The 15,798-nt window shown below is 59.2% G+C and overlaps 1 protein-coding gene across 1 annotated transcript in view; it reads left to right on the top strand.

The window, feature by feature from the left end:
• Nucleotides 1-2,322: 2,322 nt before the first annotated feature.
• Nucleotides 2,323-15,798, top strand: part of NTSR1 (neurotensin receptor 1) — a 30,122-nt gene continuing 16,646 nt past the window's right edge. Inside the window, exon 1 of the mRNA XM_081033793.1 lies at nt 2,323-3,464. Within this exon, the coding sequence (XP_080889919.1) occupies nt 2,760-3,464 (705 nt within the window). The 5' untranslated portion in view covers nt 2,323-2,759. The remainder of the gene's footprint in view (nt 3,465-15,798) is intronic.

The raw sequence follows: 15,798 nt of genomic DNA, 5'->3' as shown, positions 1-15,798 counted from the left end.
ACGCACTAGGCAGCATCCAGGGAACAAAGTAGCCAGCAAACAAGGACCCGGCCCTGGCTATGGCCATCCAGGCATCTTTCCTTTGGCAGCTCTGGGACTTGATCTCCACCCCAGGACACAGGTAATTCCCCTGCTCAACAGACAGGCCCCCACATCGCCTGCATCGCACAGGGACTCAAGGAAACCTGGAGCCATCCTGGCCATCCCCTGTGCCTGCTGCCCTCTCAGCCAAAACTCCTGCTTTGCCCCAAAACGCAGACCCTCGTTAATGAATCTCAGCTCTCTGCACACGGCCAGGCCAGCTCCTGTCACACGCAGCAGTTGGAGGGCTGGGCAGCAGATCCCCAAAGCTCAGCAGCCGCCCTGGAGCAGCGCAGGCCACAGAGCTACAGGGGGCAGACCCCCCTGAAGCCCTGCAAGTGCCTAGGGTATGCCAGTCACCAACAGACACACCCCATCCGGTGCCCGGCCCTCCCGAGTGACCACCAACTCTTTCTTTAAAGGGCCCCGGCTGTTTAGGAAACGTTGGTGTCGGGGGATCAGGAGAGAGAGGCCCATGAGAACTGCCCCCGAGGAGTTGGCCGCTGCTGCTGCAACGTCCAGGCTCCTGGGTGCACAGAAGTGCAGCTCCCAGCCGGCCGCCAGGGAGCCGGACCAGGCCTGCCGCCCACTTTGTAGGACAAGGCCTCCAAGTGACATTTCCCTGGAGGTTTTAAGCAAATGCCTTGTCATAATATTTGTTCTAGGTTGCCTTTTATGATTTCCCAAGCTCCTAGGCTGGCTCAAAGAGAAATCTTTGAAAAGAAGCCCAGCTTAGCAGAAAGGTCAGGGGTTTGAAAACCAAACAATGAGCTTAGGCGGCCAGGTGGGACCACGTTGCCATTGCCATCGTCCTGAGCAGCTACAGCTACTGGCTGGCAAAGGGACAGGCCCAGTGGCCACCGGCAGGTGCCTTTCCCTCAGGGAGCTCCCAACAGAGGTGGCCAGGGGGCACCATTCCTGGTCAAACCTAGCATTCCCGTGGGGTCTGAGACGTCCGTGAGCACACGTGGGTCTGACACTGTCCGGCACTATCACTTCCTTTGGTGACATGGACACAGGTCCCAACGCCAAGATGTGTTTATTTAACTGGTGGACGTATCGTCTCCCAGAGAACAAACCTGGTCTAATCCGGTGGGTTTGAAGCAACTTCTGTTGGCCTGGGCACTTCACCCTCCATCCTCGGAAGGTGCTGCCCAGCGCGTCCCACAGCGTTCACTGCACAGCTGCTCACTGAGGGCCTACTGTGTGCCAGCCCGGGCGGCATCAGTCACAGCCTTGGCCCATGAGCACCCGTCTGTTCAGCCACTGTTCCCACTTAACCGGGGACTAAATGAGGCACTGAGAAGCGAGCGCACACCCAGCTGCTGAGGAGCAGTGCCTAGCGTAAGTCACGAGTTGCCCAGAGCCCGCTGTGCTGGTTTCCAGCAGAGAGGCGCTAGTGTTTGCTTTCAAGGCTAAATTTTTAAGCATGAAATTTCACATGGTAGGACTCCCTGGTGACCATGAAGTTTTGGTGGAACAGGCAAGCCCAAAGAAAGCTGACAACAGAAGAATAAATATGGACCCATGCTGGCCAGCAGCTCCTGAGCCTAAACTTCTCCCCCGTTGGGTGGGCTGGGCCCTGGGCTGGGCAGGTCTTCAGCCTCACCCTCTTCCGGCCCCTCTCAGTCCCCCGCTGTCTAATTCCCAGCACAGCAGGTGCAGACAGCCAGGTCCAGGCCCTGAGGTGTGACTCCAGGCTGGCCCTCCCAAACCTTGCTGGCACTGGCTCTGAGGGTGACTCCTGATGACCAAATCCAGGCTTCCCAGTTGCACCCACAGCAGCACAAGTCCACCCCAGGGTGCTGGGTGCAGGTACCCAGCCTTCACAGAGAGGGGCTGCTTTGTTCCCTGCTTTCTGCCCCCTCGTTCACTTCACCCACCTGTGCTAGAGCTCCTGGGGGCCCAGCTTCTGGCACCACGTGGGCACCCCAGGAGGGGCGGCTCAGCCATCCCAGCGGGAAGTCCCGCATTGCCCCCTCTCCCCCGCTGAGCGAGCTGGTGTAGCAGAGGGGGAGGGGAGGCAGCTCCGTTCCTGGGGGCGGGAAAGTAGAGAAAACAAGGAAAGGAGGGCGTGCTGCCTGGGGAAGGATGCCTGGAAAGCGCCAATACCCGGGGCGCACCTGCTGGAACTCGGGCTTCCCGGGGCGCTCACCCCAGCCCGGGTTGCCTCGGAGCATGCGGGGGCGACCGCCAGCCCTGCACCCGGGCGGGGCGGGGACAATGGCTGGGGCCGCCTCCTGCCCCCTCCAGCGCCCCCCACGGCTGGGCACGCCCGCCGCCAGCTCAGCAGAGGCGCGGAGCCCCGGAGGGCGCGGGCGTGGGGGGAGGTGTGCCGGGCGGGAGTGCGCGGAGAGCGCGAGGGTGAGAGTGAGCGCGCCGGGCAGCTGTGCGTGCGCTCCGCTGGCGCCACGGGCTGGTCCGGTAGCCGCAGCCGGCCGGAGGGGCCAGGAACCACGAGGTGCGGAGATCCGAGGAAGCCGGGGCCATCGCGGAGCCTGGAGCCCCGAGTCCGGAGCAGGAGGGAACCGCGAGCCGCAGGCGAGCACACGCGCGGAGCGCTCCGGGGTGGCGCGGTCTGGGCCGGCACCTGGCGCCCCTCCCCTCGGGTTCCTTCTACCCGGCTTCCTGCCTCGGAGGCGCTGGACAGACCGCGGACCGGCACAGGCGCGCCCACCATGAGCCTCAATAGCTCAGCGCGCGCCCCCCAGGGCGCCCCCGCCGTCCCGCTGCCTCCTTCAGGGCTGGAGGCAGCTCTCCTGGCCCCGGGCTTCCGCAATGGCTCAGGCAACGCATCCGAGCCCATCTCCACTGCGCCCAGCAGTGACCTGGACGTGAACACGGACATCTACTCCAAGGCGCTGGTGACAGCCCTGTACCTGGCGCTGTTCGTGGTGGGCACGGTGGGCAACGCGGTGACGGCGTTCACGCTGGCGCGCAAGAAGTCGCTGCAGCAGCTGCAGAGCACGGTGCACTACCACCTGGGCAGCCTGGCGCTGTCCGACCTGCTCATCCTGCTGCTCGCCATGCCGGTGGAGCTGTACAACTTCATATGGGTCCATCACCCCTGGGCCTTCGGCGACGCCGCCTGCCGTGGCTACTACTTCCTCCGGGACGCCTGCACCTACGCAACAGCCCTCAACGTGGCCAGCCTGAGCGTGGAGCGCTACCTGGCCATCTGCCACCCCTTCAAGGCCAAGACCCTCATGTCTCGCAGCCGCACCAAGAAGTTCATCGGCGCCATTTGGCTCGCCGCCGGCCTGCTGGCAGTGCCCATGCTGTTCACCATGGGCCAGCAGAACCGCAGCGCCGACGGCCAGCATCCCGGCGGCCTGGTGTGCACACCCGTCGTGGGCACTTCCAGCATCAAGATCGTCATCCAGGTGAGCAGCTGCAGCCGGGGAGAGGGCTGCAGAAAACGGGGGTCTCACCTGGGGGCCAGGCTGGCAGGCACACCCTCAGGAAAGCCCCAGCAAGTCTGTCTCCTTCACCCCAAAAGTAGTTCCCCATCTGTGTAACCTCAGGATACAGGGAGCAGGAGAAACGCCAACAAGAAATTTTACTCCTGGGAAGCTGGGAAGAGGATGGGGGGACGGGATGGGGCTTCGGGAGCAGCCTGACCCCCCTTCTTCCCACCTTTCACTCCGTGCTTGCCAGGTCTCAGCCCCCATATCTCGTCCCCTCATTCTATCAATGGGGGGGAACATCAGATCATGACCTCCCTGGGGGGCCATGGATGGGCCTCAGCTGTGTCCAGATTCCCTGAGATATCAGGTAACCTGCGTGCTGGTACCGGCCTCTTCCTAGAAAGAGTCCCTTTCATCAGCTTTTCAGAAAGCATTGTGTCCCCACAAGACTAGGTGTCCCCACAAGACTGCAGCAGGTGCCCCCAGACTGCTCCCCAGTGCGTCCTGGCTGCCCTGCCCCCGCCCACACTTGGCAGATGGAGCTGAGTCTGATGCTTGCCTCAGACTTGGTTTCCCCATCTGTGACATGGGGCTATCATAGCCCCGACCTCAGCAGATAGAAGCTTCCAGAGAGAGCTGTGGGGAGCGCTGGCCTGGTTCCTGGTGCCGAGGAGAGCTCGGTGGCACTGTCATTGTTGGTGGTGACAATGTTGTTTCTGCTGCAAGGCCCTGTGGCGTTGGGCGTGGTGGCAGCTGTGAGCCTGTGTGTGGTGGACGACGGGCCGAGTGGCCAGCTGCCTCTGCGGGTCTGAGTGAAGCACCAGGAGAGCCCAGGTGGGAGCCCACCCTGGGAGTTGGTTTGGAGGAAGCAGCCTGGCTGGGTGGAGAATCCGGCCCTGGGCAGAAGGCTTGTCAGGCAGGGGCCACCAGACAGGGCCATCCACAGGGGGAGTTCTGACAGAAATGTCACTTTTGTCATTATTGTTATTTAAATTATTTCTTTTTCAGTTACAATTGACATTCAGTGTTATTTTATATTAGTTTCAGTTGTATAGCCTGGTGGTTAGTCTTATATAATGTATGTAGAAGTGCCACTTTGAATGGCGTCGTGGCCCTGGGACGTGGGTAGCCATGGCAGGGCAGGGCGGCATAGGGAAGCCAGGGACAGAGGGCCTGGGAGGTGGGAGGAGGGGCCAGAGCAGCTGCTGTCCCTGTCTGGCTGCCCCCTCACTGCCGAGCCAGGGCAGCCTCCCAGCAGAACCGCCCCCTATGGCTGCGTCAGAAGCGCAGTGGGACGGTGTGCAGGGCAGGGAGTCCGCAGAGTGTGGGTCAGCACGTCCATCCCTGGGCTGTGGCCACGTGGGCAGAATTAAGCTGCGGGCCCCCCTCCCCTGCACTGAGCACTGTGGCTACAGGTGCCCCTGCGCGAAGAGCCACCCCTTTCCGAGCAGCCGCATGTAGCGGGGAGATAAGTCGCAGGCATGGCTGCCACCGCGGCCATCTTCCCGGAGCCAGAGGCAGACAGATTCCCGCGAACAGCGGGAATCAACTTTCTGCTGCCTCTTCTTCCCCAATTGCCTTAGACCAGCTCTGCCCAGGGGCCTCTCCTGGCCCACGTTGGGGAGTTGGGAGGCAGCAGCCATGTCACCTGCCTTCAAAGCTATGACGTGGCAGATTCGGGTCTGCAAGTTGCAGCCCACACAGGAGACGCCTCCACTCAGGCCCCCGAGGGCGTGGCCAGAAGCCGTCTGGGTTTGCGATCAGCAGAAACGACGGAGCAGGGGGAGCGCGGCCTCGCCTCCCCAAAGCGCCCTCTCTCACTCCCGTGGCCCCCGGTTGGTCCCACGGAATGGACATGTGATCCTCATACCTCCACCTCCCAAAGAGCCGTCCTCTGAGTCCTCATGCTGGAGGCTGTGGCACCCACAGCCTGGGGCGGTCCCAGCCGTCCGTCCACTCAGCGATGGTCTCTTGAGTGTGGACTGCGGGCTGGTCCAACCTCGGCACCTGTGTTTGCCACATACTTGCAGGCTGCCCGATGCCCTCAGAGAACGGAGCTTCCATCTTTCTGTACAGGCCTCGTCTCTGTGCTTGGGAGCGAGTGATGGGCTGATTATAAGAGACGCTCGTCTGTGTGATGCTGACAGCTCCCAGGGGCTCCTGGGGTCCCACACAGCACTGTTCCTTACGGGGACTTGGCCTTGGCCCGCCGCCTTCCTCTCTCTCTTCTGCTCGGCCAGCTGCCATCGCAGGAGACATTTCCCCAGGGGTTATGCTCCCCCCTCAGGCTTCTTGGCAACTTGGCAGGTCTGGGCAAATGTCCACTGTTTTTAAAGTGACATCTGGCCAGAGAGGGGCTAGAAGCCTGCATCCGTGTGTCTCTGTCTTGTCCGCCGCGTTTGGAGGTGTTGGCCAATCAAAATGGCCCCTTTCCACCACAGGCCCTCTCCCAGCTTCCACATGTGTGAGAGCCCGTTCTGGGCACTTGCAGACAGTTCGTTCATGTTTAGAAATGAGGTGGTTTGGTGATGAGATTTCTGAGCAACTTTGAACACTCACTATGTATACTGGTGGGGGCTGGGGGGGCCAACAACAGGCTGAGCAGAGCTCTGGGGAGGGCAGGGTCGTCTCTAGGCCAGCAATGTCCCAGACCTCGGGCCGGTCTCTCCTCTAACCCCAGTCCTCCCAAAGGGAGAGTCGGCCGCAGGGACGACTTCAGGAGAGGAAGACACTGTCGGGAACCCCCGGAAAAGCAGGGCGCCTCCACCGTCACTCAGGGGCTCACTGAGGCGGCAGCTGGCCACACGTGACCCACCTGCGTGGGCTGACATTGAGCCGTGCTTGGTCTCCTGCAGTTCAGGCCGAGCCCCTGTTCTGACCTCGGGCGTGAGGCAGGTCCTGCTGTCCCAGGCTGGGTGTCGCTGGCTTCAGGTGGGGCAGGGCCTGTGTGTGTGTGACTGTCCACTGAGCACTGTGTGCAGCAGGGAGCTGAGACCCGCAGAGAAAGAGGCCTGGGGAGAGTTAGGGTCCCCTCAGAACAGACTCGGCCAAGGGCTCGTCCAGGCTCCTTTCATCCCAGGACGCCCCCCTCAGTCCCCCCCAGGACTCAGCCCCAGACTTGCTGCCTGCCCCACCCTGACACAGCGGGAGCCCATGAGACCCCGGCTGAGGACTCTTTGTGTCATCAGTTGTTATTGCCATTTACCGGGGGTCTCACAGCAGGTCTCTCCTGGGGGCTCCCTGCCTCATCGTTTGCTTTCGCAGAAAACCTCTTTCATGTTTACTGCAAACAGAAGCGCTCCTGGCTGCGGGGGGCCAGCGGGGTGGGGGTGCCCCCTCCCCGGGGCAGCCGCAGCGTGTGGAGGAGTACGTGTCCCGTGCCCACCTGCTCACCGTCCATGGGCATGTCAGCCCAAGGCGGCGTTGTGAGCACCAGGCTGTCAAGGCTGATGTGATCCCACAGAGACACAGGCAGCCACGACCTGTCTCCACAAAGTGGGAGAAAATTGGTTCCCATGAAATCAGGCCATCGATCTTTTTCTCAGTGTTTCTGTGCCACTTGCTGTGGCCAGAGCCGTCCTCCCCGTTCACGCATTCATTCTCAGCCTTCACCTGCCCATGAACCAGGGGCTCAATGATCGTAGCCCCCAGCCTCGGTGATGCTGTCCTTCATGGGTGAAGTTTGACGAGTCACAGGGTCCCCACAGAAGTAATATGATATTGGGACTATGTGGTGACACCAAAGTGAACACCCCCAAACCGGTGCCATCACTCCAGGCACTGAGAGCACAGCAACCCGCCCAGAATGTGGACCGTCCATCCCATCCCTTAGTCCCCTAGTTGAGGGACGTTCCAAAATCAGCTGGCCTGCACTCACCACGTGCCCAGGCCAGGAGGGGCCGAGACAGGCTTTACTGAAGGAGACCAGGGGGCGCGGCCACTGCTCACAGTGCCTGCTCACGATTGGTCCCTGGGGCAGAAGGGACCACCGTCACTGAACTCGGACGCGGTCCACGGTGAGACGATGCTGCTGGATCAGAGTTAAGTTTGGTTTCTGGGTTTTGAGGACTGCGCTGGAGTTAGGGAAGAGCTCGCCCTGTCCTAGGCTCGGGTGGCGCCCTGGGCAGTGAGTGGCCCAGCGACCCCATGTGGGGTTCATTCCCAGGAGACGCTCATGAGCTCGGGGACAGCAGCCCAGAGCTGTTCTCATCACAGAGCTCAGTCTCAGCTCTGGGATAGGACTCGGGCTGATGGCTTGTGGCCGGCTCGGGAAGCCCAGGCCGGGTGGGGCCTGTGAGGGGACGTCAGACCTGTGCACACCTGGGGCGGGGCTCGTTCTCTCCACCAGGGAAAATGGAGCCAAACTTTCCCCCCGGTACCTAGTGGTTTGTGTTAGGAGGGGGAAAGGAGTCTCTACCTTTCTTTCTTCTATTGTGGCAAAATATGGTAACATGAAATTTACCATGTTAACTGTCTTTAAGTGTGACCCGCACCACCATCCGTCCCTAGGGCTTTCCATCCTCACAGAGGGGAGGCAGGGGGGAGCTGCTGTAGTCGTTCTATGTCCTCAGTTCACTTTTTTGGACATGCCCCTTTGTGTTTGTTCTTGTAATAGCTTGCATCCTTAAGTTATCGAAGTCCTGTGAGAGCTCGTGCAGTTCTTGGTCACACCCGACGCTTCCCACTTCTCACTGTTCACGCAGACGTCTCTTCACTGACTGCTTTCTTTCTTATCAAGGGGTCCCATTTTCCTATTGCTTTGCATCTAGTAATCTGTTCTTTATGCTGGACATCGTAAGTGACATGTTGAAGCAACTGTGGATTCTGCTTACCTTCCTTCAAAGAGGGCTGATTCTTGTTTCAGCAGCTGCAGACCTGAACTTGTGCACACTCGCCTTTCTGCCTCATTAGTGCAGCTCTGTGGAAAGCCCGGCCCCTGTCACTTGGGAGGACTCAAATCCACACTCAGTCTCCTCGGCAGGTTTCGTCAGTTTGTCTTGGGCTTACTTAGGGCGAGTCCAGAGTAAGCTTCCCCCAGGGCATGGTCCTCATCCTACGGTGTGGGCTTGCTGGCCTCTCGGTGGGGTCCTCAATGTGAAGGAGGCCTCTCCCCTCCAGCTCTGCCTGGCTGCCAGCCACCCTCCCATAAGCCTTTCAAGGGTTCGGTCTGTGCACACACCCCTGCCAGCCCAGAACCCATAGGAGAGCCCCTCGCACGCTTCTGAAGACCCCCCACCATGCAGGTCTCCGTCTTCAGTGCCTTACTCTGCAGATTCAAGCCACTTCTGCAGCCCCAGTCTCTGGTTTCTACCTCCTCAGCTGGAATAGCCACGCTCTGCCCAGACCCCAGCTCTTACCATCACCATCAGGAAAATGTCCCCAAGAAGAGAAGTGGGGCTCACCTCGTGAGTTTTCCCTGCTCTCAGGGACCACAGTCTTGCACTGCGGCTTGTCCAGTGTCTATAAATAATCACCTGCTACACTCTGTACAATTTTATGGTTGTTCCTGACAGAAGAGCTAGTCCAGTACCCCCAGGGGAAGTCTTCCGTGGAGTTAAAACACTGCTTACTTTCAAAACTATCTGAGGCAGTTTATGATAGAAGACTTTGGCTCAAAGGAATTGTTAAAACAATGTTGAAAAAGAAAACATAACAAGAAACGTAGTTATCCCAGAAACAAAGTTGAAGGTAGCCATTGTGTTTGAGTAAATGTAACAGAGGGTTATGAAGAAGAGCAACATTATTTGTACTTAAACATTTTTAGCTCATTGTCTGTTAAAAGGTGAACTTATTGTAAATTTCAATAACTCTCCCTTGACATATTTAAAGGTTAAGAGCATTCTTCAGAGTTTTGTGATCTTATAACTCCTGAATGGTTCTTCTATTTAAAAAACACTCCACATCCAGCCTCCTGGGTTTCGGGGCTGTGTGGGAATACTCCCAGTTTAGGAATTATTCGATTGTAACTGCTCACAGCAGGCACGGGGTGCTGTTATCCGGAGCAGAATTTCCCAGTTGTTTGGCAGGACCGCAAAGCCTCCAGCTCCTGACGGTCAGGAGGGAGTGAAAAGGCATTGGGGTTATGTCATTTGGGAGCCCCATGGGTCAAACCATCCAGCACATGCTGGTCTGGAGCCAAAATCAAGGTTGTGCTCGGTGTAAGTCAGTGTGCTCTGGCCCTTTGCCCAGCAGGATGTGCATAGTCGGAAGCGGCTGTCGAGGGTCACGATTTATTCCCCGGCGTGAGGGAGTAGCAGTCACATTGGCCCTGACCCTGGACCTGGGCTCACCTGCCGTTCCTGTGGCCCCCGGCCGCTCCTGAGAACCCTTCCATGGAGGGAGCACCAAGTGGGGGCAGGGTCTTTCAGCCCTGGGACCCTGTTGGACACACAGCCTGGAGACCTCCCTCTGGATTGTCCGCATTCTGGGGAGCCCCGTGACATTGTCCCTTTACTCCCCCTTCAGCGATGCACCTGGGGGAGGCAGGGCCAAGCCACGGAGAAGCCCTTGGACTTCTGACGAACGTTCTCTGGTGGCCTCCAGGTGGCCTGTCCGTCTCCCCATGGCAGCAGCTCAGGAGCACAGGCACCAGTGTCCAGGGCAAGAGGCAGGAAAGGAGAACCTGTGAGCAGAGGCTCTAGTCGTTGTCCCCCCACCCCCGCCCCTCAAACTCGCCTGCAGACCAGACGCGATGATTACACAGCTTGTTTAAAGACGCCCATCTAATGTATTAAAAATACCTGCATTGGTATGAGATCTGTGATCTCGAGAAGATCTCTTTCCGAGAAGACACTCAGAAAGCTTCTGTTTAAAACACCAGGGCGAGTGCTCACGTTTTGAAAACGCTGGGACCTGAAACACCTTTTGTGCTTCTGCCTGTCATGACGGCCACAGAAAGGCTGCAGGTCTCCCGAGCCGGTGGATATACAAGTGTCCTGGGGCCACCAGAACAAAGGGCCACACCGGCTGCTCCAAACAACAGAAATCTATTCCTGCACAAATCTGAACACCAGAAGTTCACAATAAAGGCTTCGCAGGGCTGCGCTCCCCTCAGAGGCTCCGGGGAGGCTCCTTCCTGCCCCCTCCAGCTGCTGGGGGCCCCAGGCGTCCCTGGGCTTGTGGCTGCGTCACTCCAACCTCTGCCTACATCTTCACGTGGTCTTCCTCTCTGTGTCTGAGTCCCTCCTCTTCTGTCTCTTCCAGGGACACCAGACTTTGGATTTACCCCCCCACACTCCCCCCCGCCCCAATCCAGGATGATCTCATCGTGAGATCCTTAATTGCATCCACAAACACTTCTTTCCAACTGAGAGGGTGCCGGGCAGCAAAGCCAGGCCAAGGATTGCCCGCGTGCTCAGCCCACCGTGGGGTGCCTGTGCTGGAGCCCCCTGGCCTCAGCACCGGAGGGCGCCAGGCAGCTCTGCCCGGAGCCCTGAAATCCCTCTCCACCCACCGCCTGGCCCCAGTGGTCCCAAAGTGCTCGAGATCTTCGCCGTGTCCCAGCCCCAGGGCTTCACCTGACACCTGACAGGCCTCAGGGCCTCTGGCCTGGGACCTGCCACATCCCACCCCCACCAGACTCGCCAGGTCAGCAGCCCAGGAGCTGCAATCACTGGCAACGTGCCCCCAGCCCGCGAGGGAGTGTGTGCGGTTGGCGTTCAATCATTTAGAGCCAAAACGATTCCAAGCCTTGCTGAGTTTCAGTGGAATCCTCCCCTGATTTTTTAAACAAATTCAGAAAATAGATGGATCAACTCTCCCCCTCCCCATATGCTCCCTGAAATGGCGTTCTGGGGTCACGCAGTGAGGGAGTCACAGTTAAACCCGAGCACCAACGTGCCAGGAATCAGACACAGACAGAGCTCCAGGGAGGCTCCAGTTTCCAGTAACCGGCAGCCGGGGCCACAGCTGTCTGGGAACTTCCGCTGCCACTGCCAATAAATTAAACTCGCTGTCGTTTCTCCTGCCCTGGAGAGACGGCTGCCGTGAACGAGTGAGCCCAGGAAACGAGCAGTGCCAGAAAACAGGCCCCTTGGGACCCCTCGCCTTACAGGCGGGTCCCGGGGACCCGAACGCTCTGAACAGGCTGGTGCACAGGCCAGTGCTTCACAGACACGGACGGCTGTCCTCATCACTGCTCGTCTGCGGTCAAGCTGTGCTGCTGTCCACATACAGCAGACACCTGAGGCACAAAACCAGGACACCTGCTCAGCCCTCAAGGCTGCCAGTGGCTGCAGGTGCGAGGAGCTGCTCACAACCCACGAGTCTTTGCCGGCACTGGAATGTCACACGGTGCAGAGTGGGGCTGCTTGTAAGCCCCGTGGCCGTGCCTGCATTCGCCCTCTGCGTCTGGACGGGGAACTGGCTATGCTGATGGGCTGGGGGTGGCTGTGGTGCTGGCAAGAGAACCTGCAAGAAGGGGAGGGCTGAGCCGCACCTGTGATCGCTGAGCCTACAGGCTCCAGGTGCTTCTGGAGTCCCAGAGACCATCTCATCTGAGCAGGAAACGTTCCCTCTGTGAAACCGGCTCAGTCACACCAATGCCCAGTCAGGTACAGGGCCTCTGCCTGCACCCCGCGGCCCCAGATTGTCACTGTGGGCAGCCAGTGTGTGTGGTGGGCTCTTTGCAGTGACCCTGCGCTCTCCCCAGCCAGCTCGGCACAGCCCCCACCCCCATCTCCATGCAGGGGGAGCAGCAGGGGAGGTGGGGAGACAGGATCCTGCAACGCCCAGCACAGAGTTTGCCGGGGATCAGGTGGTCCAAGTGCTGGAGTGCAACGTGGCGTGAACAGCTTGTCTCTGCCATTGAAAATAAACAAGGCTGTCAGCGCCTTGAACCGCGTCTTCCCTTGGAGACAGAGCCCATCCAGCAGGCGAGTCTGGAGCCAACTTCTGTGCTCTGCGAGGCTGGTGGCGTGCACAGAAGTGGCTCTGCTGAGTGTCCCTGAGATGGCCACTGGGCCGTGGCTCTAACCCCCCGGCGGGCAGCACAGACCGGGTAGCTGGACGTGGATGTCACAGAACATGTGTCCAGGGTGGCTGGAGCGAGAGCCTCGGGCCGGAAGTAGTGGACCCTGGACCAGTTGTAGTCTCGGCTCTGAAAGCTTTTATGGCAAATGGCCCCTGGCCTTGGGAATCCATGCAAACAGCCCAGGGCGGGTAATGTCCTGCTCAGCCTGTGCCCTGCAGTCCGGGGCTGGACCTCAGTCTGCAGGAGGCTGCTGAGGGCCAGTGTGGAGCTGAGAGGCGCTGCCCGAAGGCAGGTGGGCGTGGGTGCCCAAGAAGCCACCCTGAGTTACTTCCACGGCACTGGAGCCTTCCCGGGGCTTAGAGAAGAGATGTCCTCTCAGACCGGCCAGGTCTGGTTAAGGGTGAGGGCCAGCAAAATGGGCCACGAGACAGAGCAGCTATGTCCTGTGTGCCTGGCAGGGGTGGGCACACTCACCTGGGGGTGGAGAATGGGCGGCCGCCATGAGTGCACAGAGCGCCTGTCTCCAGCACCGCCCTCCCTCTCATGGGTTTTTACTGCTTGGTTTCTAAAAATGGCAGAGAGTTCCTTTCTCAACATCCCCTCTGCAAAGCTCTGTCCATTTCAGTAAAAATTGAAGCCGTTTGTGGCTTTAACCACCCGCCCGCCCCAGAACCCCATTTGCACTCGGGCTGGACAAGTGTCCTGCAGAAGGTAACGTGTGCATGGTGCAAGTGTGTTTCTGTGTGTGGTCTTGCTTAGAAAGAGAAAGGAAAGAATATCTGTGAATGGTGAGCTGACCTGAGAGGCTGTGCTTCACTGCCGAGCAGATTGTAAGGCAGTTGCTTCTGTGGGTCACACCTGCTCCGCGTTACACATGGAGGGGTGTCCAGCAGGCCCTCTTGGACACACCAGCCACGTGCTCTCCAGGACCCTTGGGATGGCCCTAACGCAGCCACCATCCGCCCTGGGCTCCGGGTGGAGGCGCCTCAGGCAGGAAACGGTCTTGGTGGCTTTTATTCCGGAGATGCTGAGTCAGAGAGGGACCCCAAAGCCGTCTGCTGTCCCCACCCCGTCCCTTTCAACAACAGAGAAAGCGGGTTGCAGGAGCCTAGGAGAGATGAATCGGCCTCTGTCCGTCCACACCTGGGTGGCTCGTGGCTGGCCAGGAGTCAACACCGAGATGCAGTTGTGCCCAGACGTCCACTCACCGCCCCTCCTTGGCCCCACTCTGACCCAGTGGCGTTCTGTGCTGTGTCTGCAGCCCCAGGAGGAGCCCTGGCAGGAGGCCCGGGGCCGGGGCGGGAGGGGGACAGTGGCTTCCTGCAGCAGTGGGGTAGCCAGTCAGGTTATTCATTGTGGAGTCAATCGCTTTATTAGATACAGGCATATTCAGATTATACATTTCTAGTTGTGTGAGTTTTGGCGTGTGTTTTTCAAGGAACTGGTCCATTTCAACTTGGTTATCAAATTTGCGGGCATACAGTTGTTCTTTCATTGCCCTTTTAATGTCCACAGGACCTGTCATGATGGCCCCTCTTTCATTTCCAATGTTACTAATCTGTTCCCCCGAAAATAAGCCCTAGCCGGACAATTGGCTCTAATGCGTCTTTTTGGAGCAAAAATTAGTATAAGACCCAGTATGATATGATATGATATTACAAAGACCCGGTATTATATTATAGTAAAATAAGACCAGGTCTTATATTAATTTTTGCTCCAAATACGCATTAGGACTGATGGTCCGGCGAGGGCTTATTTCCGGGGGACGCGGTCGTTTGTGTCTTCTCTCTCTTTTCGTGATTAGCCTGGCTAGAGATGTGTAGATTTTATTGATCTTTTGAAAGAACCTGCTTTTGGTTTCGTTGGTTTTCTCTTTTGATTTCCTGTTTCCAGTTTCAACTGAACAAGCCCTCCAGGTGGCCATAGATGGGGCAGGCTTGGGAAACAGTGCGGCTGCCGGCCCACCCCTCACTGCAGTGGCCACACTGTCCCAGAGGGACAAGGCCTGGTCCCTGGATCGTCACCCTAGGGGACAAGACGCGGTCGTCCGCTGTTAAACAGGAGGTTGGGACGGGGGGACTTCCTGAGCAGGTGTGATGTGCTGGGCCCACATGCCTCTGCCCCAGGGGTCCTGACCCAGGGCTGCCCGCAGGGCCTGCTCCTAAGTCCTGTTTCCCACAGGCCGGTTGGAGGACACATGGGTGCTGAGTGTGGCCTGCTACTCACCAGTGGGAGTGCCCTCGTCACGTACAGACCTCCCCTCCTCCTCACCCCACTCCGGGGCCTGGGGATTCTCCCAGGTGCCATTGCACCTGGCACCATGGGCTTTGGGGAATCAGGAGCAAGTGGCCGGGCCTGGGGCTGGTGTGTCAGCTGCATCTTGAGCACGCATGGGCAGAGGGACAAGCGCTTCCCGGATCAGACGGCAGCCTGGCACCTTGGCGATCCCTGAGCAGAGACACGAATGGGGCTGAGGAATGGCAGAGGGAGCTGAACTGTCAGCTGTCACGGACGGAGGGACACAAGAGCGTCTTCCTCAGAAAGCCTTTGGCACTTTGACCCGGCACGGGATGGGGCCTCTTGGTGGCCAGGTCCCCGTGTCACAGGAGGACATGGTCCGCATGGAGTCCACTCCTGATTCAGTTCTGTCCTATGGGGGCACCTGGCCGAGGCCTCGGGGGGCGTCTCCTTGGAACCTGGTGACTGACCCCAGTCTGACCAGAGACTGAACGCGGGCCAGTCCCACGTGACGGGGCTGGAGTGGGGTGTCCTGTGGCTGCTTGCACTCATGGGGTCCGAGATGGGCCACACGTGCTCGTGCACATGGGAAGCTGAGCGGTTTTGGTGGCTCTTGGGGTCTCCTCCCCACCCAACTCCAGCTCATAAAGGTGGCCGGTTAAGTGGCAGAGTGGGGCTGCCATGGGGCCCATCACAGGACGGGTCAGCTGAGGGTCAGCTGGGGGCTGGCCAGGCCATGCAGCTGTGGCAGAAAGTTAGGCGTTTCTCCCTCAGACTGCCCAGCACTCACAGACAAGGGTGGGAGGACCCCTGCTGCTCCCCATTGTGCTGAGTGTGGTTTGTGGGTGTGGTGTGTCCTCAGAGAACCCACAGCCTCATCCCCCTCCCAGGGGACATCCCAGAGCCAGATAAGGGAGCCCTGGGGCTGTGCCTGAGCCCACACAGCCACCTGGGGTTAAAACAAGCAGGCCAATCAAAGGGAAGGTGTGAGTGGCCCGCTCCCTCCTCCCCACGTCCACCCTGTGTTCCCTGAGCGAGCTCCTCTCCTGCCCTTCCTCAGTCTCTGTCCTGGCCTGTTGAGGTCACAGTAGGGTGGCCCTG

This window comes from Rhinolophus hipposideros (genome assembly GCF_964194185.1).
Source record: "Rhinolophus hipposideros genome assembly, chromosome: 22".
NCBI classification, from domain to species: Eukaryota; Metazoa; Chordata; class Mammalia; order Chiroptera; family Rhinolophidae; genus Rhinolophus; species Rhinolophus hipposideros.
This window is presented reverse-complemented; position numbering and strand designations above follow the sequence as displayed.